Genomic DNA, 24,080 nt, shown 5'->3' on the forward strand with positions numbered 1-24,080 from the left:
CTACCCAATGTCTTCCATTAACAGTTGTATAAACCACCTCCATGACTCTTTGGTTTCTGTTTCCACCACTCCAAAGGCCAAAGGGAAGTATTGATCATTTGGATCTCTTCCAACAACAATCAATAGTTGACCTCCATACTTTGTTTTCAAATGACATCCATCTACCCCAATGAAGGGTCTACAACCATTTGTATAACCTTTTTTACATCCATCAAAACAGAAGTAAAAAGATCCAAACCTTGGTTGGATGGTAGGTAAAGGCCTCTCTATGTTTATCTTCACAGTGTTTCCAGGATTGACCCTATGCAACTCAGATGCATACCTCCACAGATTTGCATACTCCTTGTCTGCATTTCCTTCAATGATTTTTTTGGCAATCAGCTTTGCTTTCCATGCCTTACAAACAGTGATACCAACAGAATAATTTTGCCTCATGTCTTGGATTATGTCACAAATCCTTACCTTGTCAGATGTTCTCATCTTTTTGACCACAGCCTTAGCCACCCACTTAGAACTTGCACTTTTGTTATCCAAAACCCTAGCACATGTGTGGGTATCTTTTATAGTCTTTATGGCATAACTGTGCTTATGGCCCACTTTAGAGCAAAGCATTAAATAACCACATTTGGCCTTGCACTCAACCCTCACTCTATAACTCTCATTTTTAACAAAGGTAATTTCCCTCCCATTTAATACCGTCCACTCACGGATGGCCTCTCTAAAATCATCTAGGGTATTGAACTCCATACCCCATTTAAATTTGTAATCCTTATTCAGCTCCTCCTTCTTAAACTTGTCAAACCTAGGCTCTTTTTCATCCTCTGAGGCATCAGGGTCAGAAGTTAGTAAATCCTCACTTATATATTCATCATTCTCACCTTTATTTTCACTCTCACTTTTACCCTTACTAGGATAAGTCAACAAACCAGCTACAAGAGGGCCCTCACTAACTGGTAAAGTAACATCAACCACTCCAAAGCCATCATCAAGAGTTGTGGCCCTCTCATCCTCACTATCATTCATCCCTTCTACGATCTCTTCATCACTTACCTCTAACTCTACACTTTCATTCACACACCTAGGTTTACTACTGTGTATAGCTGCATCGTGTTCAACAAACAATTTACCATCTACTCTCATTGAACAAGCAAACGCAGCTAAATCATAAGCATCAGAATCATTTTTAATTTGGAAATAATTAGGATCTATTTCAGGAATTTTCGTCCATAACCTAAACGATCCAGCTCCATATCCCTACCCACTTACCACCTTTTGAATGTGACTCTGAGTCCAGCTTTCAATGTGTACACCGGTGATAAGCGTCGTAACCCCGCCTCTGTAAATCATCTCACCGTCGTGATGCTTCATAAATTCTCCTCCATGGTGAAACAAACAGTCAAACCTTACATTCAACTGCATACAAAACGTAATATAAGACAACATAAAACACGCAGTACCTGTGAAGAACAACAAATGAGCACTTACCTTAGCCGAATCCACCGTTGCGCTGCCGTCTTCAGCCATCGTTTCCGTCTTCTACTTCTCGTTTCTAATTTTGCCAAAAAACCCTAATCTGGAAATGTAGGATTTGGGGGGATAAACATACGCATTTCATTTCAAACTTAAGAACTCAGCCATGTCAGCGCCACCGTGTCCAATGCTGCATTGCCCAGTCAGCTCGTGTGGTAACAAGGTGTGGTAAATCCATGTTTTGGGTTTTATAAGGGGCGTTTTGTAAAAAAAATCATTCAGGGGGGGCAAACCGAATCTCGCTATATTGGCAGGGGGTGAAGTATATTAAACCCATAATTAAATAAAGACAGTAATAAAATTTCCATCCCTTATATAGTGTCAAAAACTCAAAATTGTCCGAAGTGAAAAGGAATTATGGTATTTGGATCCAACTCTCTTTTTGACAAAGGGAGCTTCGTGGTTCGACGGAATAGTGTATGTTGTAGTTGAAGTCTGTTCTAACATGTTGTTTACCGATGGTTTTGATAAACAATCATGAGTTTAATGTACTTGTGAGATTAACTGGAAAAATCTTAGAAGTATTTTGTGCAAAGTAAATTGTATATATGAAAAACAACGTAGATGAATTAAATGCAACTGTTCTTATAAAGGCAAAATAGACGCAAAACTTAATTAAATAAAAGCTTTGGTAAATGATAAGTATGTAAGGTGCAATAAATGACATTAAACAAGAATGGAAATGAAAGACAACAAAGACAAATGTTTCATTTAAGGAAACAAAAGAGTTTTAGGAGCTATTTTTAATAAATGTTTGAAATAAAAGAAAATAAAATGGTTTAAAAAAGAAAAAGAAAATAAAAAAAACTAACGGATAGGAGGTGTATCACGCTACCATTGGTCAGAGGATTTGAATTTGGAACCAAAGTGGACGAAGCAACTGTCTTCAACCTCTGAACATGATTTTATAGATCCATGAACTTGTGTTTTTAAGCACAAACACCATCCGTGCAAGCTTCTAAACACTTCATTGTTCATGTCTCTCAGCATTGGAGTCATTGATTCACTCTAAGCAGAGAGAATTTTGCAGAAACCTTGAAGAACTCTAGTTAGGTGAGGGCTTTTCACTAGAACATCAAGACAGAGAGAGTGGGAACTTGTTTTTGTTGAAATGAAACTCGTGTCTACCTGTTCGAAGTGGAGCTTCAAGGTTTGAAAATAGTGAAATGGTGAAGATGCTTGCAAGGTGTTTCAAACTTCTATAAGTGTTTAAACAACTTTGGATGATGCCGATGAAGGTTTCTGGGTGATGATTTGAAGTTAAAACAAGCTTGAACTGAAGAATCAACTTCTGGTTTTTGAGAGGGTCGGGTTGAGATTTCTGTAGAGTTTTGGAGGCTATTCAAGCTTTATAATGAAGGTGGAAGCCTTCCTCTACTTATAGGGAAGTGAATGAGCTCACCATACGTGGGAAAATCAGATCCCAAACGTGTAAACCAACTCTTGAACTTTCTTATTTTTGTAGTGTGTGGAGCAAGGGTGAAATGCATGATTCAGGTCTTCAAATGAGTCATTATACACTCAATCAGCTGCGTTTTACCAAGCCAAAATGGAGTTGCACATGTGAGAGTGGTCCCAACTTTGATTTCACTTGTTTTTGCAAATTATAGGTCATGTTGCAAACAAAGTTTGAGTTACTATGTTCAAGCTGAGGCAAAATGAAATTTGCTCGTGCGTTTTCTAATTTTCTTTGAGCCAAATGTTCCTTCCATTGAATAGAACACAATGCAAAAATAACTCATTCAAAAGGATGATTGATGTGAAAATTGAAAGCTTGAGAGGTTGCGGTCGTGCCTCTGAAAATTGATTGAGAATTGATTGACCTTGAATTATTCTTGATGATTGCTTGAGAAAATGCATGGAAATAAACCAAGATCCAAACTTGAATCAACTTGTACAAATTAGCCTCAATATTGAACTTCTCTTGATCCAATGATGTTGACTGTAGCTTAATATACATATGGCCTAAGATTATAGGTCATGCCTTGAAGAAAAGTCCATTTGACCAAGAGTTGACCATAACTTTGACCTTGAGGAACCAAAACCTGATTTGGAAACAATGCTTGATCTTTGGGAAAACTTCAATCACAAGCCAAGTTACTTTAAGCTTTTGAACATCTTCGCACATGAAATAATATCCTCTTAAGTAGTAGACACTCTCGGGAATTTTGATTGTCAACCCTACCTTACACAATAGGAGAAAAGGAAAGCAACAAACAAACATGTTTTCGTACTTTAAATAAAGGTTAGTGAAAGTTAGATGATAAACATAAGCAAATAAAGATGCAAAAAGAAACACAAATATGCTTGGTGATCTTCCCCAAAAGGTTAACCCAGAGACTAAGGGGATGGAAAAGAACCAAGTTTGTTATCTTGTTTAGATGCATATTGAAATATGGTGGAGAACTGACTTTTTTGTTTTGTTTTTCGTAAAACATGTTGCGGATAGCAAGAGTCGTCACCGACTTTTATTTTATCCAATTAGGAAAGACAAAAAGAATAGGAAAAACCTTTTTAAAGATTTTGAGTTTGGGGGGTAGGTTATACAAAGGGAAGATATTAGCACCCTTTGTATCCATGGTTATCCATGGGCTCTTAATTGCTTAGCTCACTTTTGATTTTCTTGACTTGTGTGTGTGTGTGTTTGAAAATATTTTGTAAAAAAGAATTAACTTTGTAATGATTCCTCATTCGAATATATACAAAGTATTTCTCTTGAAAGTATTTTGAGAAAGATGCTTGAAAAATCTTATACTTTGTAATGATCCTTGTACGGATATATACAAAGTATTTGTTTGAAGTTGTTTTTAGAAATGTGAAGTGTAAAGAGTATTGTGAGTAAGCAATCAGGAGGACCTACCTATTAAGGATTGTCTTTCCTATTCTATGCCTTTTCTTGAGAGAGAGAGAGAGAGAGAGAGAGAGAGAGAGATAGAGAGAGAGAATGAGAGTACTATCCATACCATTAGTGGGTAGGTAGTCCTATCTATTAAATGTGAAGGGACATTTAATGGTCATAGAAGGCAACATGTAAGGATACCTTAGAAATTTAAAGAGACTATCATCATTTTTCCGAAGGGACTCCGAGGGACAAGATCATATTTCGTAGGCAACATCAATGGGTCTTCGAGGGACTATGATCTTTATATCGAAGGGACTATGATGATGTTAATCGGAGGCCGCATTTGCTAAGATATCCATACGCTCGAGGGACTTGACCATTATAACCGAGAAGGCAACCAAGAGAGGATTACCCTAAAGGTGAGTGTGTAAGGAGTGTGTTTTATTCAAATATTTATCTTGAATTAAAGTTAGCTAACGTTAGTTAATTAGTATTTCCATACACACCATAATTAATATCAGTTAAATATGTGTAGAAAATAAAGTGCGGAATGTAAAGTTCCTACGCTATTACAAGGCTTCGGGATGGGGGTACATAACCAAAAATATGTTTTGCGGAAAAGTAAAGGTGCAGAAAATAAAACTTAATTAAGACTATTACAATCCATGTATTACGATTATTTATAAATTGCGCGAAGAAATAAATAGATAACGGACAATTCGAATTAGCGAGATATAGCAACCTGCCCTAAAAATTAAGATTTTAGAGTCGCCACCTATTCTACCAGGGCGAATAGGAAACCCTACGCAGTTAAGAGAATTTTGGGTAAGTTATTATATTCGGGTCAAGGGAAGGTGTTAGGCACCCTTAACCCTTTCCTAAGGTTTTGAGTTTAAGGCAAAGGTTTATGGCTAAAAGTGTTAAGGTTTATAGCTAAGGAAATGAATAGGGTGAAAAGTGAGATTTGAATGAATTGAGGTTTTGGGGAAGGGGACTCGCCTTGTTGCCAAGTGCCTACGTACCTCCTTATGGAGGATCAGAGTCAACGTAGTTCGGGGCAGGATTGTACGCCTGAGATTTAGTATGAGGTTGTTTGAAGGTATTTTGAGTTACCTTGTCGTAGTTTTGAAAATCCGCAGTTTGCAAAGAAATGTGTTTTGAATGTGGCGTACAACCCTGATTTTAATGTGTTCTATTAATCGCGATGATTAATAGATTTAATCACCATAATTAACTGATTAATAGAAATTACTAATTATTTTAATCGATTGATTCGATTATCACTATTAGCAAATTGAATGTTTTAATTAAATTATTTTTATCGTTACTCCTCATAATCAATAGATTTGATTAAAAATAGTAACGAATTGATAGAAAAGAAAATGCTAATCATCGTAACCAATAGAATGGTTAAAACCTTTTAGCAAAATAAACCCTATTTGAATTTATATTTAATTAATTAATTCGATAATTGATTATTACCCATCGCGACCGATTAATTCGGTCGAAACGAATAATAAATAAAATCCTAATATTTTAGCCAAATGGCCAGTGGGATTGGGCAAACCCTAATATCCTGATAATTCTCTAGGGTTTTTGTGATTTAACAGTTAATACTGGTTAAATAAATTAAATCGAAATAATCGAATAATCGAGAAATAATCCTAAACCCTAGTTAGGAGCCTAATCCTAATTTTATCATCCTAACCCTAATTAAATAAACCAATTAAATTAAACATAATTAACATTTAATCTAAATAATTAAATAATAAAATAAAAAAATTATAAAAAAACCTGGCCACTAGAAAAATCCTTACATCACTGGTGACAACAAGGACTTGGGGGGGCAACTGTTCCACGCCAGCCCAAATCCCTAAAAAGAATTTACATCTTCAAGGGCCCAATCCATAACGTCATCACGAAAGACATATAAATTGGTGAAACCTCATCAACAAGTGGGGAACCTGATCCTATTGCTTCATGCATCCATTACTATCAAATATGATCATACTATTCTCTGTAGCACATGTTGAGTTGGATGGAGACGACTTTAACCCTATGTTATATATAAGCCTTGCCACGTGCCATGACAAGTTACAGTCAAAGCCCTGTGACGGTTCACATGTTGGTTGCGAAAACCATTTTTTGTTCTTTAAGGATTTTATCAACACTTGTCCTTTAAAAATAAACTTTGATAGAGAATTTATTGATTTCTATCGCACCTTAATTAGTTTCACGACGCAATAGATTCCCATCAATGTGTTATTTGATTTGAATCAAACACTTTATTTATTCAAATCACAAAGTTAGTGCCAAAATTATTGATTCAAATCATTCATATGCTTGATTCGAATCAAGCTTCAAAAATTCCTTGTTTTAAGCTTTTTTTTTTTACTTGTGATTCAAGACACTCAAATATTGACTTTAACCAGCTTGCTTAAACTAAATAAATTGCAACGATAATATATATAATTAAGTTAGAATGTTGACTCAAGGTACAATTCCAAAACACATAATCAAATTACAATTAAATTGACAAAATAAAAAATCAAATTAGAAATATAAAAAATTACAAAACATCAAAATACAAATGAAATGCACTTTTATCAACTAAGCAATTTCAATTTTTTTCATCAACAAACATGAAAGAATAAGAGGTTAAAAGAATTTTTTTTACATGAAAATGGTTTATATACAAATCTGTAATACCCTCATGTATTTTCTCTGTTTTGCTTCAGAATGTATGATTTGCATTAATCAATTGTAAATCAAGTGTTTTTGTTTTGGTTATGAGATCGGTTAGTGGTTATAGTTAGGGTTTTAAAAAACGGTCAGCAACCGTAATTACTGTATTTTATGTTAAAGTATAAATTATGGCTAAATCACACCTTGATAAATGCGATCAGTGTCACGACACATGTACCAACCGAAATTGCAAAAGTCTTCACGTGACCGAGACGCAAGCCTGACCCTGCACAAGTGCAGGATGCCCTACAGCACCGGGCCTCAAATTTAAGGGTCCCAATTTTATTTATAATTAAATAAAATATTTAAAACATAAAATTTATATAAAAAATTTATAATTTAAATAATATTTTGAATGTTTTAGTATTTTGTTTGGTTTATATACAATTGTATTTTTGATGTGTTATTTCTAACTATTAAAAATGATTTTGATTTTAAAAAGAATTTAGACTCATTTTTTAAATTAAAACAAAGCCCTGAATTGATTGGGTCAGTCCTGCCGAGACACGACTGCAACCGTTTTTTAAAATCCTAGTTATAATATTTCGGAGTCTCAGCTCTACTGTTGATGGCATAGGTAGTGTGAAATCTAATATGTTCCCAATTTGAGTTAGAGTTTTTAGATGTCTGAGTTTGTTATTTAGTTTGTTTCGTTGTCTACTGAGTTTCATGAGTGTTTTTTTGGTGTTTCTAGTGTTATTTTGTTTTGATGACGTCCGTAGGGTCAATGTTGATATGAAGTTATTTTCGCATATAAATATTAGCTTTTTAATTAAATACAATAACGTAAACAAGTTATTTACGCATTTCTATATCTTAATTTTTTTTTACATTGTTTTATTTTTATGCATTTTAAATTTTCTAGTTTAAAAAAATACTCAACTTCGTATTTAGTATTCATTGGAAGAGTTTGAAAACTTGTATATTCTACCTTATGTTACTCCATCATACGCATTTCTTTTAAAATATCAAAATATTAAATATATACCCTAGTTGTAGTTTAGACTCATTTACAATATTAAGTAATAATATAAAATGTGTGTTAGTAAGTATCAATACTCTGAAATAGAATCAACAACCAAATGAAAGTGAAGATGTATAAATGCATAAACAATAGCTCAAAACTTACCACCCTATATTTTCATTAATTTTTAGCAAGTTTTTATATCATGTAACTAATTAATTTCTATTTATTCCTTCTATATCAATCCACTAGTCAATTAATTAAGTCTCATATTTAACACCATGGCTTCCCACACGGTTTAACTACCTTTATTTGGTCAAAATACATTTCTCACGCAAAGCCACATTAATTATTTAATTTTGTCATTTAAGAAAATCAAGAGTGCTATATAATTTGGAGTGATATGAAGCCAATTTTATTCCATGCAAAACATCATCTCAATAAGAAGTATCTGTTCACGATGGCATAAACCACTGCTTCACTTTTTCTACTTGTCATTTGTATGGCAGTAATTCTCAATGGCTATAGTGTTGTTGACGGTGCAAGTCAAATGAAGAAAGACGAAGTTCGTATTAACAAAGATCATGTAACAGCCAGAGAGTTTGAGTTTTTCCCAGGGTTTGGGTTTGGGTTCCCGTTTACAATATGCTCGAAATTGCATAAGTTGTGTGTACTTAATCCTCCGAAATATTGTCTTCAGTACATTAAGAAGTGTAAAAAGTGAAAACCTAATTTCGTGATGGGAAATTCTGGCCATGCTTTGTGTGTTAACGATATTAATATCAAAGTTATAGCAAATATGTGAGTGTGTGGAAATATATTATGATATTCAAATTATATATAGATATGTACTGAATAACCTTCATCTATGTATTACCACATATATATATATATATATATATATATATATATATATATATATATATATATATATATATATATATATATATATATATATATATATATATATATATATATTGTCAAAGTTTAATTTGACACTAAATCTAAACCGTTAAAAGAATTGATCTAACAGTGATATTAAATAAAATAAAATAATAATAAAAAAATACATAGCATATTTTTCTCCTAAAAAATAAGCTATTTAGTATCACCGTTAGATCAATTCTTTTAACGGTTGAGATTTGGTGTCAAATTAAACTTTGACACCTTGGTGTCATTTGATCCTATCCCTATATATATATATATATATATATATATATATATATATATATATATATATATATATATATATATATATATATATATATATATATATATATATATATATATATATATATATATATATATATATATATATATATATATATATATATATATATATATATATATATATATATATATATATATATACACATACACACACATACACACGTTTATTGAAATAAATTCATGTGTGTTGATAAATAAGTTCATGTGTGTTTCGAAATTCTCTTCTTTTTTTTAATCATATTTCTATTATTAGTCTCACATATATGACCCAAGTTCTTTTCTAATACAATTAGGAGAAATAGTTTCATGAACACGAACCTAAATCCATATTTTTAGGAACAACCAATGAAAAGAGAGAATATAAATTTATTTAAATTTTAATTTTGTTTTTAATTGACATCATGAGGGTGGTTGAGATAAAAGAGGAGAATTTTATTTTTAATTTTTAATTAATAAAAAAAATGTGATTGGTTGTGTGTAAGTACAGGTGTTATAGGTGTGTCTATGTAAGTATTTTCCTACAATTAGATGAAAGAAAAAGGCCAAGTTCGTAAATCAAAGTGATGTGTTCAATTATTATAATTATCTTTATCGTTTCGCTTGTTTTTTTAGAAAGCAAGAGATATATATTATAAACGGGAGAACTAAGGGTTCTCCAACCCGATTACAAAGCAAATCAAAAATACTATCAATTACTATTACGAAAGAAAGTACACAGGATCCATACAAAAATCGTAAAAAGAGTAATTGGAGTGTGTAATTTTCCCGCAAAAAGACCATCTCCACGCTAGCAACTTGATACCAAATGGTATCGTTCACGTTCCAAGTCTCCTTACGAAAACACCAACCATTCCTAACTAACCAAAGACACCAAGTTGTGGCCATCCAAACAATATCCAATTTTCTATCCCTCGTCTTTTTACTATAAAAGAAGGAATATCAATCCAAAAAATTTGATAAACACTCCTCGTTAAAATAATCCTCTTTACCCACCCAAATAGCTATTTCTCTCCAAATATTTGTCACCACCAAACAACCAAAAAAGAAGTGATTTCTACTTTCCAAACAATATCCACATAATATACACTTTAAGTCATTCAAAGGGAAAGACATACCTCTAGTCACCAAAAGATCTTTCAAAGGAAGCCTATTATGAAATAGTCTCCAACCAAACGCCTTTATCTTGAAAGGGGTCTCCATCTTCTACAAAATACCAAAAGCTTCCATGTGCCTATTAGGAGGGCCAAACAGAATACGAAGATTCACTTGTAAGAAAATCAATTATATATTAAATGGATCAAGAAGAAAATCATGAATGAATCACTTTTCTAATAAAATTTCAAATACTATTAATTGTCTTTTAGAGTCAACATGCAGAAATATCCATAAAAATTTAGCTTATTTCGAATATGAATTAAAGCGATAAAAACTCGAATGTAGGGAAGATGAATTAGGAATTTGTTGTGAAGAAGATATACTTTTGTTATGTGTTTTTTTTTATGAATATGTAATTATGATTTTATATGTCAAGTAATTTTGTTCCACAAAGTTGCAATCTTTGATGAAACACACCATTTGAGAGCAACACCTTGATGAAAGTGTCACAATGTATCAACACCTTTAAAGCATTGTCTTTGGCCAATGGAATTTTCAATAGAAGGTCCATCAACCATTCAACAAGCATGATCCGCGAACTCTGATTACATGGTCGAGAAAGTGATATGCATTTGTTTCTTGCTCTTTCAAGAAATTCCACGCATAGCTAGTCTAACTATTTACTCACTTATAGATGTATGATCTTTGACAATTGATATCTAACTCGTATCACTATATCCATATAATATGGCACAAAACTTACTATAATGGAAGCCTTATTTGGAATGCTAGTAAATCTACACATTTTACGAACCGCAAATGCTATGTTAATTTCAGTACATTGCAAAAAATGCATTAGACAACCAATTGAACTTGCATGTTCCAATTGAGCTAAACTCTTTCATCATTCTCTTAAATTTTGACACTAGGATCAAATGGAGTACTTACTTTCTTGAAATGTAATAAGTGTTTGAACTTATCAAGTACTTTATCCAAATAGTGTGTTTGACAAAGTTCATAACCTCCAGTGTTTCGCTTTGCTCCATAAAAGAGTGTTAACTAGTTCAAGATCTTTCATCTTAAATGTGGAAGTTTTTCAATATAGTGTGTTTCACTAAGTTTATAACCTCCATTGTTTCAATTTATTTTGATCCCAAAAGGATTGTCAACTAATCCAAGATCTTTCATCTTGAATATGGAATTTAGAAGGCTTAAATATACTTTTGGTCCTCGTGTTTTGATCAACTCACGAAAATGCTCCTGACTTTTCCAAATCAACAAAATTGGTCCTTACCTCCATTTCCCCCTTCAGAAATGTTGATGTGGCAAAAAACACATATGTGGCAGTGCTTATTTCGAAAATCACATTTTAAAATTCAATCTCATATTTCATAAAATAAAAAACAATGAAAAAAAATGAAAACTGGATATAACCCTAATCAATAAATTGATACAAAGACGTTTTTTTCATCCCCGTCTTCCTTTAGTTCCACAAGCCAAGTCGTCTTCTTCAGAAACGTTGTTCTCCTCTTCAAATATGTTGTTCTCCATCCTCGTCTTCCTCATTTTCTCCATCTTCATAAATGTCACAAGCATATTCTATGTCGATTAATAGTTGTGCATCACGAAGAAGACAACTTCATTGCTTCTGTGACCTTGATTCACCTCTCACTACTTTGTGGACTACTAGGAATCATGGGAGGAGGTTTAATGATTGTGGGTTATACAAGGTAAATTCAGTTGTTAGTTTGTTTGTGAATGTGTTGTCAGGGAATCTTGGCGCATGTTTAACAATGTCAATCTAATAAACGGTTTATTCATACTACATACTATATACGGTTTTTCATACTAATAAACTACATATTAACTAATAAACTACATACTACATATACAAGTATCAGATAACTTCAGTTCTAAATATTAATACAACATTACAACTTCAGGACTAAATATTATCAGTGCTACATATACACTAAATGCTTCTCTAGAATGAGTGAGAGAGAAATCAGAAAATGAAGTTGAAATGTTGAATAGGAAGGAAGAATGAAGGAATAGTGAGTCACGTGACGTGAGTGTACAATATTGTAATTGGATTGAAAATATAATAAATTAATTATAGAAATTCAAAAGTTTAGTTAAATATGCGGTTCGGTTCGGTTTGGTTCGATTTTGTGAAATGAAAACCGCAAACCAAACCGAACCGTGCGGTTCGTCCCAAAAATCATCCAAAATCATCCAAACCAAATGCGGTTTTTGCGGTTTTCGGTTTGGATTGGTTCGGTTTGCGGTTTTCCTTTTGGATTGGTTCGGATACGATCACCCCTAAATATATGTATGAAATAAATATACATGAATGTCTTTTTTTTCTTTTATTTAAATGCTAAACAAAATAAGTTAAAATTCAAAATTTATCTATCTTTATAGCTTTGTAATAGAATTGTTTACATGATTGCAGCAGGTGTAGATGGAATGTTACATTGCTTTCCTGAAATATATCCTAATTATAACTGTTCCGAATTTTGTATGTCAAGAGGGTGCCCTAAAGGTGGTTGTTTAGGAGCCACAATAATGTGTTGTTGTGCAGGAGAAGATTAAGAGATCTGTGTTTGATTATTGTATATTTTCAACATAATTGTACAAATATATCAACAAAATAATCTCTAAGGCTATGTTTGGGAGTTTGGAGGGGAGGGGAGGGGAAGGCTTCCAAAAACAAAATTTTAAAAAAAATATAGGAAAATATTTGACATTTTTGAAAAAATGATTTTGTTTAGAATGATAAAAGAGTCATTATCATTACTAAATTTTTAATTTTCAAAATACTATAACAACCTAAAAGATATTTGGAAAATTTATGTAAGCCCTTCAAAACCCTCCAAAACCCTCCTTCAATACAATTTTTGAGTTCCCCCATTTTATGGGGTTTTTGGTGTTATGAATAAACTCAAATCCTCCAAAATCCTTTTATCATTTTCACCCAATTCTTCTTATTTTTCAAAGCCCTCTCCTCCCTTCCCCTCCAAACTCCCAAACATAGCCTAAAGGTTTTTATATAAATAAATAATTTGAAAAGCCACAAATTATAAGTTCAATTCAAATGTAATTTCCTATATTAAGAATTGTCCATCATAAAGTAAATTTTTTAAAAGGTAAATTATAATATAATATAATTGTGACTCTGTTAAACATAACGTCCTTACGACCTTTCCAAATGTACAAACTACCGTGTGCCAAATCAATAAATAACCAACCCTATTATAAATTCTACCCCCTAAAAGAATAAAAGAGTCAAGAAAGCACCCTCATGTCATTGAGGATAACCATTTGCAAAAGCAACCACTTAAAAATTCTATACCACATAGACAAGATAAGGTCACAATTGACAAGGAGATGGGCAGTTACCTCAAGGAAAAAATTGCAAAAAGGACAAACAATCCTAATAAAATCTAGAATTACCACTCTCTTAGATAGGTATTATCTGGTAGGGAGTCTATCATGCAAAAATTGTCAAGACACTACTACAAATAATTTATTTAATTGTGATTAAAAAAGGGTTATGGCCTCAATTTTCTGGACGACATAACAAAGGGTGTTGTGGAAAGTTGCCGCTTTTACCCTCAATCTATCTACAACAGAGGGAAAAGGTGGAATTGATAGTGGATTCAATCCTATCTACATATTCGTATTTTTTTTAATAACATGCTACTTTATCTCTCAATTTTTAAAATATCATATATATATATATATATATATATATATATATATATATATATATATATATATATATAAAATACAAATTTTCTTATTTTACATTTTTATCTTGTAAATCTACAAGTCCAAATTTTTGACGATTCATCGTCATCATTGCCAATCTGGGAGAAGAACAAAAATGTTGGTTATGTGACATACACTTTTTTTTTTCAAGTTCAATAATTTTTGCATGCAGTATATTCCCAATGACTTTTCATGCATTAGTTTCTAGCTTATCTAAGTTTCGTTGAAAAATGAAAGATTATGTAAAAACACCAACTTTACACCAAAGTTTTTTCAGCTCTTGCAATTGATCCCAAAAATTGTTTTTATGCTTCTCTAAGTTTTATTGTTATCAATCCAAATGATTTCATTATCAATGTTATAGTTTCACAACATAGTGTCCAAGATATGTAGTTGTGGTGCTTACGTTTGTGATTAGAGGTCGAAATTTTCTTATGGATTGAAGTGTGCACTACAAGAAAAACATGTTTTAGCTTCAACAAATTAGTGTCGGCCCCAACACTACCTTATTTTGTTATGTTTCTTATTTTGTTTAATAGATCTTTAGTTATAGCGTCGGCCAAAGCCGACACTACCTTGATATTTATTTTATTTTATATTAAATAATTTGTTTATTGATATGCTAGCGGTGGTGTTGGTCGACGCTAAATTTGGTGCAAAATTTTTTTCATTTTCCCCCACAAATTTCGTTTGCCACCCTTTTTTATTGTTTCAAGTAATTTTTTATATAGCCACGGCTGGGACCGACGCTAAGTTGGGTTTTTTTTTCCACAAATTTTCGGTCTCCTTTTTTATTTTTTTAAATTCATAAAATAAAATAAAATTAACAAAAATAAAATTCAAAACTAAACCAAAATGAAATTCATTACAAACTTAAATTCATTAAATAAAATTCATAAAATAAAATTCAAAAATGAAAATCAAAACTAAAAACTTAAAATAAAATTAAAACTATAAATTTATAATGAAATTAAAAAACAAATGAACAAGTTTGGCCTCAATTATTGTTTATGAGTTATGATGTTCTTGGTGTCTACTGGTTCCTATTGAAGGTTTTGTCCTATTGATTTCAACTCCATGTTCATATATATATATATATATATATATATATATATATATATATATATATATATATATATATATATATATATATATATTAAAACGAAAAAAAGATACACACATAATCTCCACCATTTATTTTAAAATCCAATAGTTCAGATTCATTCTCACATTCTCATATAAAAACGACATTTTCATATGATATGCCTTATATATATATATATATATATATATATATATATATATATATATATATATATATATATATATATATAGAAGGAAAATCATAAGTGATCGCAAATATATAATTGTTAGTATATGTTTTGCACCAGTCTTAAGGTTAAAGCAACAATTGTTAGATTATAATTTGAAATCAGGTTGTGTTTTGTCAAATGTGCTAGCACTAAGACAATTATGTTGGAAAAAAATCGACATGTGAAAAATAAAAGAAATAATCACAACACAAAGATATAACGTCGAAACTCTAATACTAGAGAAAAAACCATGGTCATTGTCAAATGACAATTAGAGAATAACAATATATAAAAACTTTACAATACATAATATACCGTCACCCATCGACCTAGGCCACCAATACATCCACACTTCCCAAAGTAAATATTCAGTTATATCTCGTAATATTTTATTACAAGAGTATAAGAGGACAAAAGAAATCAAATACAAAATTAAAGTATTTTTTACATGTGTGTTTTGTAATGAACAACTTGAATCCTTTATATAGGCTTGAACTCCCTTTTCCTTTATAAAACTAAGCAATGTGAGACTTCTTCAACATGTATATTTTCAACCAACCCCAGCAATCTACGCCTTAATGGAAAATAATACATCTACTTTCATTGTCTTCAGTGATAATCACACTCCACCATAAAGAGTATAGTAATTTAAAGCTACACCAATCCAAGAATTTTCACATTGTCTTGACGACAATCATAGCTCAAAAACTATCATACTTTATCATAAAGAATATATTTCACTCGAAGGTAAACCACTCCGAAAATTTCACATTGTCATCCCCTGAAATCATATACTCTATCATGAAGAACATGTTTCACTTAAAGCCAAACCACTATGAGAATTTCATATGTCATTAATCAGGCTAAAAAATTTATGATAAAACTTTTATGATGGCAGGAAGCTCTTCAACCATAGACATAATCTCACACATTGTGCAATCTTGATTGTATCAACACATCGTTTACTTGAAATTTTCACATGTCAAAAATAATTCTTCCATCAATTTTCTCTGGCGCGAACTCCCCAACGAAACTTGTGACTATAGTTCGATAATTTATTCACAACACCGCCATTTTTATTCTAATCTGGAAGATCAAACAAAGTTGCAACTAGAGCATACAAAGAACTCGTATACATAGATCGTACCAAAATGCTCTAATGCCCATTAATTGGAAAAAAACTGACATAGAGAAAATAAAAGAACCCGATCACAACACAAGGACATGAGATGGAAACTCAAAAATTGAAGAAAAAAACCATGGTTGTTGTCAAATGACAACCAGATAATAATATTATGTAAAAATTGTGACAACACATAATATACCTTCAACCACCATATATGGATCCCTACAAGTACACTCATACCTCCAAATCAAATATTTAACTATATCTCACAGGACTATAACATAAGAGTATAAGAAAATAAAAAACGTCAAATACAAACTTAAAGTGCTTTTGACTAATGCATTTTATAATGAAGAACTTGAATCTTTCATATACATTGGACTTCCTCTTCATTTTTATAAAATTTAGTGATGTGAGACTTTTTCAACATGTACATTCATGCACGACACACATTAAAATCATGCATTATTTACTAAGGGATCATGTAAAAAATGAAAACGTTGTCTTCGAGTACGTGGACACTAAAAATAAATTTGTTGATATTACTACAAAATTGTTGTCTGCAGAACCTTTCTAAAAGATACGTAAAAAAATTGAGAATCTTAAATTCTTTTTGCTTTGAATAACATTGATCTCTATTTCATTTTGCTACATATTTTCTATTCAAAATAACTTTTCAATATTCACTAAACTTCCCCCCAACAAATCAAATAGTTTTCGTGTATCATATAACGGTAGTATTATCGTGTGTCTACTTTCTTTCATTTCCAATCCTATACAGTCTACCAAATGTCTACTCTATTATCCATGTCCAAGCATATTTCCTTTTTTTTAAAAATGTTGGTATTTAAGACAAAATAATGCGATATACCAAATTTATCAATGTCCAAGCATGTTTCTTTTATCGATCTCCAAGCATATTTCCTTTTTTAAAAAAATGTTGGTATATAAGACAAAATAATGCAACATATATAAACTAATTTTTCTTTTAAAACTCTTCTTAAATGGTGAAAATGAGGCAAATTAATTGCAATATATATAAATTAGATTTTCTTTTGAAACTCTTCTGAAATGGTAGTTTTGATAAAAATTAATTGCAATATATAAAAACAAGTTTTTCTATCACGTAACAAATTAAACTCTATTTATTTCTTCAAATAACAATCAATTGGTCACATTAATTAACTTAATTTTATCAAAATATATTTTTCTCACGCAAAGCCACCTTAATTATTTCCTTTTTTCAATTAAGGAAATCATTGGTGTTATAAATTGGAGTATTACGAAGCCAAATATATTCAATATTACCAAACAATATTATCGATAATTAAGAAGAAGAAAAAAAAAATAGTGTTATGGCAAAATCCAGTGCTTCAGTTGTTCTAGCTGTCCTTGTTGTAGCATTATTTCTGCATGGCTATAATGCCGCTGACATTGTAGAAAGAGCTAATCAACCTAAGAAAGGTACATAATATACATGAAATTTAAATTTATTCTTATTTTTTAGCTTTGTAATTGTGTGCATTGTTTCCATGATTGCAGCAGGAGTAGACGGAATGATACATTGCTTTGCTGAAGTATGTGCTTATTATAACTGCTCCGAATTCTGTAGTTCAAGAGGCTACCCAAGAGGTGGTTGTTTAGGAGACTCAAGAATGTGTTGTTGCAGGGACTATTAAATGATATATGTTTGATAACTCTACATTTTCAATATAATTGTATGTACAAGTATATCGACAAAATAATCTTTAAGGTTTTTATTAAAATAAGCTGAAAAGCCACTATTGTAAGTTCAATTACCATGTAATTTCCTATATATTAAGAATGGCCCGTAATAAAATAAAATACCCTTGCCTTATATGACAAGTAATTGGATATAATATTATTATTATTATTATTATTATTATTATTTTATATATATATATATATATATATATATATATATATATATATATATATATATATATATATATATATATATATATATATATATATATATATATATATATATCCACTACAAAAGCTTAAAATATGTATAAGGTGATCTCAGCTAGACAAGCTAGACAGACATATAAAGGAAGCAGCTGAAATGAAAAACAACTAAAAATTTATTTTGAAAAAAATTCAAAACAAAGGATGTACGAAAACGGTATAACTTAGAACTTTTCATGGTAGCACTAGCACACTTTACAACAAAATGGTAACGTGGAGCTTAAAAAATTGTGATTTAGAAGAATTAAAATGGACTATAATAAGTAGGATGAATTTACCTAAATATTTTTGGATGGATGAGATTAATATCACCTGACACAACTTAAACAAGATGGTCATTAAACCTATCTTAGAAAAGACCTCGTATAACTTATTTAAGGGTAGAAAGTCAAATAATGTTTTTGTCTGTAAATTTTTTATTTTGAATAATAGTAAAAATAAGTTAAATAAATTTGATGCTAAAGAATGTTTAAACACACACGCATTAATTTTCGTTGTATATCTTGGATGTGGAAAATTTAATTGCTTTGATAGTTTGTATTTTTTTTAGGTTCTTAAAGATCTTATTCATAAGGGTTTATTTGTTAAGTCTGGGTTTGATTAGATCTAGTCTACAGATTCATCTATTTGGTGATTAATCTTTATATATAATTTATAATGTTACATTGTTTAATAAATTGATCTAAAAAAGTTCAAAATTTTCCATTTAAATTAAGGTGCTTGATATCCAAATTGGCACCGCACCATTATTGTCTTGTAATTTTTTAATCACTATGTACAATACTTTCAATTGCAAAAAACTCTTTCAAACGATTTTATCAATTTAGCTTCCGCATAAAGAACTTTATTTTTTATGGTTAATAAATGTCATAAGTGCATTATAAAAATACACAACTCAGTAAATCTCATACCTTTCAAACCAGAGCCACCAATGATCTCTTTCAAGGAAAAAAAATAGTCCCCTGAAACGTCAAGGAGACTATCAACCAATCATTGTTCATAGGAAAAATGAGATAATTTTATTGAATGTGAGAAAATGGGTGGGAAGTTATCACCCAAAGTTAGTCTATGGTTCCATATTTTCTGCTCATTTCCGACCAAAACGAATCATAATGAGAGGTTTTGTAACTCAACACTAAAAAGAAAAATGCATCATTGTCGTTCAATTCAAAATACAAATAAACATTCAAATTTCAATATAATACATAATCAATCAATTTTTACTAATTCAAAAATAAGTTTTTTTTTTATAAGCAAGAAATATATTGAAATCAAATAATAGGAATACTCAAACCCGCTTACAAAAGAATGGGCAAAACACTCGGGACAACTCTCCGCCCAATTAATAGACCAACAACACCCCACAAAGACACAGAATTACCAACAACAAGAAAAACAATCCAACCCCTAATATTGTCATCAACAAAAAAACACTCCAACCCCTAATATAACAAGACGGTGTTACCCATAAGGATAAAGCTACTAACACGCTTCCTCTTGACTCTAACTCCCCCTTCCCTAAAATTCAAGGATCCGATACTCAATTCAAAGTTGTGTGATACACCAACCCGCCTATCGGATCCTAAAAACATCCGCGTTTTTTTTTATCAAAGCACTTACTCCTTCTCCTTTTAAGCGCATTTGCTTCCCCTATAATGATCAAACTACCAATAATCATTACTATACATTTTTAATCACTCTCCCTTCCTCCAAATTGTTTGCACCTCCAATTTCCAAATAAACAATCCTACTCTCCAAACTACTCCTACCCTCCGCACGCACAACGCCCAACGCAACAATAGCCGACAATAATTTTCCGCTACATTTGCAATAAAAAAAATCCCATTCTGTTGTTCCTACAAATGTCTGATTCTTTCTTATGCTCTCCATAACATTCCGACTTGCTGCCACTATTCTCCATAATCGAAGGCACCGAAATATCGTTCATGCCACCACTCGAAGGCACCACCTCTGCATCGCTATTTCCCAACCTTCTCTTGGCAGCATTACCATTCATTATCCTCCTCTTGTTTTTCTAGCACTTGCCACCTCAACCCTTTAAAAATCTGTACTGCACCTTCTTTGCACACATCTGCCTTATGTTTATGTCCATACTGCACCTTTTTCCAAAGTTATCCATGCTACATTTTACCACCTTTTGATTTATGTAGTAGAATTTTCACAATTCGGACCAGAAACTTCAGAGCCAGCTACAGTAACATTATTCATATCGGCTCAAATAGCCCCCCACAATCCGATATTACCCTGCAACTTAGCCAAAGCATCATTGAAAGTCTCTGACTGGTTTTTCCTTACTAACTAATCCAAAATCAATAACTTTGGATGCATCGTGGCCGCATCAGAACCTACTGCTATCTCATTTGAATTTCTGCTCATCCGAACATTTCCCACCACATTATAAAAACTGCCTTTCTTTGAAACGAGATCCACCTTATTAACATTATCTGAGAACTATTCTATGCCATCCTTCGAATCGTCGCACCCCAAATTTTCTTCCCCAACCTGCATATCGTTTGACCATATATCTTCCAAGTCTAAAGACTCGGAGCCAGTAATTTGAGATTTGAGATTACCTGAAAAAGAATTCGGAGAACCATAATTGTCTTCTCTCAATATTAAAGAAAACGCCTTCCCTTCAATATCAACCTTCGTCTGGAATTTTGAAAGTTATCTCGACTCGCACCATTATTCTAGCGACGTCAAAACACTATCCTTTTGAAGTATGTTCATCAACACAAATAGACGAACCCAACTCTTCCGCCATGGCCACAAAAAATTCTATGTTCAAAGCGTGAATCGGAATTATGAAAACTCGTAACCACACCACTCTCGTTTCATCTATCTCCGTCTCGACCCACCTTTTGATCTCGATAAACCAATTATTCCACCAAGTTTCACCCTCTCGTATCATGTCCTCTATAAACCCTTCCTCCGATTCTTCAATCAAAAATAATTTTCCCCCATCCGTGTGACCTTGATCGCAAACAAATCCTCCATTTCAAAATGTGTTTGAATATTATACGTTGAGCCCAAAGTGGAGACTCGACCTACAAACGCCTTACAAAATCTCACTCTACTTTCCTCCTTTGACGACACCCTAAGGCACGACACATCCTCCTTCTTGTAATTCACCTTCACAATAATATTATCAATGACCTCCGTGTAACTCCTGTCATCACTCCTTAAACCAAAACTACCCCTGTTATCCCTCCTTACCCCAAAGTGCGATTTCGCGAGATTCCTATCCATTGAGTCAGAATATCCTATTCTACCCATCCCTCCCTTAGCCACACCCCTTTGATACCTCGGTAAATTATCGTATATCTTCTTCCTCAATATCAAAATATTGTCCAACCGAACCACCAACATCCTTCCGTCTTCTACCTTTTGAAATCTCGCACAGTTGAACCGCTTCCCAATCTTGTTCCTTCTTGGTGAAATAGTAACTTCCACAACCCTCCCAATACACTTGAACAGCTCGTAAAGCTCCTTAGAATTTATAATATCAAGAAACTCATATATGTAAACCGGAGTTACCTTAGCCCCCTCTTCTCGATGATTCTGATTTCTCCCTCGCGCAGGAAAAACATCCCACCTTGGCTTCCAATCTCTGGACATCTGATTCCGCCCTACCACCTTCCATTCCTCTTCATGATGTTCCCACCACCGGTCACTCATAGGGTAGTTCTGATGAAACTCTAACCCCTTTTTAGAGGGAGGTTAGAGTCGAGCTTCGCTTGAGAAGCATCGTCTGATTTTCTATTGACTTACTTTTCTATTGAAGGAGAAGTTTACGAATGGAGATTTTACCGATAACTTGACCTATTCGAAAATAAGTTACAGATCTATTATATAAAAAAATTAGATGTTTTGAAAAACACCATTTTAATTTTTTGTTTTTGTCCGCAATCTCATCATTTTGGGGTATTTTGTATCCAAAATTTACTTTTTACAATTAAATTATATTTTTGGAGTTTTGGTTCTAACATGTACTTTTGCAACTAAATTGTACTTTTAGTTCTAAATTATACTTTTGCAACTAAATTTACCATTTTGAAAGCATTTTTGTCCAAAATTTACTTTTTGCATGTGCAAAATAATTATACATTTTCGGCATGTGTGTTATTCTCTTTTTTTAATTCACAAGTAAATTAGTTTTAAAAATATATGTTATTAGTCTAATTATGTGTCAAATGTTTGTTATGGGTCAAAGTCAAATTCTATAATTAATCTAAATATTTTTATAAATGATGCCTACAAAAAATAATATTTGTATACGGGGTAAAATATATTTGATCCATATATATTTTTTTAGACAGTGTTATTTTTATATACGGGAAAAAAAATCTATTATTGATCTAAATATTTTTATATATGAAAATTAACTATTGATCCAGATTTTTTTTATAAATAATACCTAAACATAAATAATATTTTTATACGGGAAAGAAATCTATTATTGATCTAAATATTTTTTAGGGTTAAATATGTTTTTGGTCCCTATAAATAAGTCAAAATCCAATTTTAGTCCCTATAAAATTTTCATTCAAAGAATGGTCCTCTTAAATTTTTCCGTCCCCATTTTTAGTCCTTGCCGTCTATTTGCTCTAACGGAAGCAGACGTGGCACGCCACGTGTTACGCCACGTCACTAAAAAAAAACACTGTAAAAAAATATGTTAGATTGCGGGGGTTTTAAACCTCCCTAAATTTGATATTTTTTTTTGAAAATTGTTACATTCCAATTTTTTCTTACCTACAAATATCAGTATTAATTAAAGTCTTGATCCATATATTCCCATTCTTTTTCACACTGCAATAAAATAATAGATTAACTACCAAATTTTACTACAAATTATTTTTATAGTTGATTTCAAGTTAAAAAACATCTATTGTACTCTAATTATTTTTAAACTTGAGAGGAGACAAAGTAAATACCTACACCTCGTCCTAGCTGCATTGTACCTTGTTTACAGGTTTGGAGACAGTGGAGGGATAAAACACCATTAAACATATTAGACCCAAACATTAAAGGAACTTATTCTGAAACTGAAGTCAAAAAGTGTATTCAGATTGGTTTATTATGTGCTCAGCAATTCCCTGACTCAAGACCAACAATCACAACAGTAATTTCATATTTTAACAACGACTTCATTGAACTACCAAGTCCCCAAGAACCTGCATTTTCTTTCCCTGGTCAAATGGATGCACAAGCCAATCCACAAGAATCAAGTTCTACTCAGTTTAAAAATGCTTCCACAGCTTTGACGAACAATGAATTGTCTATAACTGAATTGTTTCCTCGATAACATGTTCATTTTGCTTTTCTTGATGTTGTTGTTTATGAATGTTTTAATTGTATGATAAAACTCCATTTGGAAATTTTAATGGGTAAATATTGAATATGAAAACAAGTTTTTTTTTTCTTTTCATTTTATTGATTAATACT

The 24,080-nt window shown here is 31.8% G+C and overlaps 1 protein-coding gene across 1 annotated transcript; it reads right to left on the reverse strand.

Annotated features, from left to right (window-relative positions):
* LOC131657612 (uncharacterized) lies at positions 1 to 1,140 on the reverse strand. Its single transcript, XM_058926989.1, has one exon. It carries the CDS (start codon positions 1,138 to 1,140, stop codon positions 1 to 3), a length of 1,140 nt encoding a protein of 379 aa, XP_058782972.1.
* Between the last annotated feature and the right edge of the window lie 22,940 nt (positions 1,141 to 24,080).

Source organism: Vicia villosa, linkage group LG3, assembly GCF_029867415.1.
Source record: "Vicia villosa cultivar HV-30 ecotype Madison, WI linkage group LG3, Vvil1.0, whole genome shotgun sequence".
In the NCBI taxonomy this organism is placed as follows: Eukaryota; Viridiplantae; Streptophyta; class Magnoliopsida; order Fabales; family Fabaceae; genus Vicia; species Vicia villosa.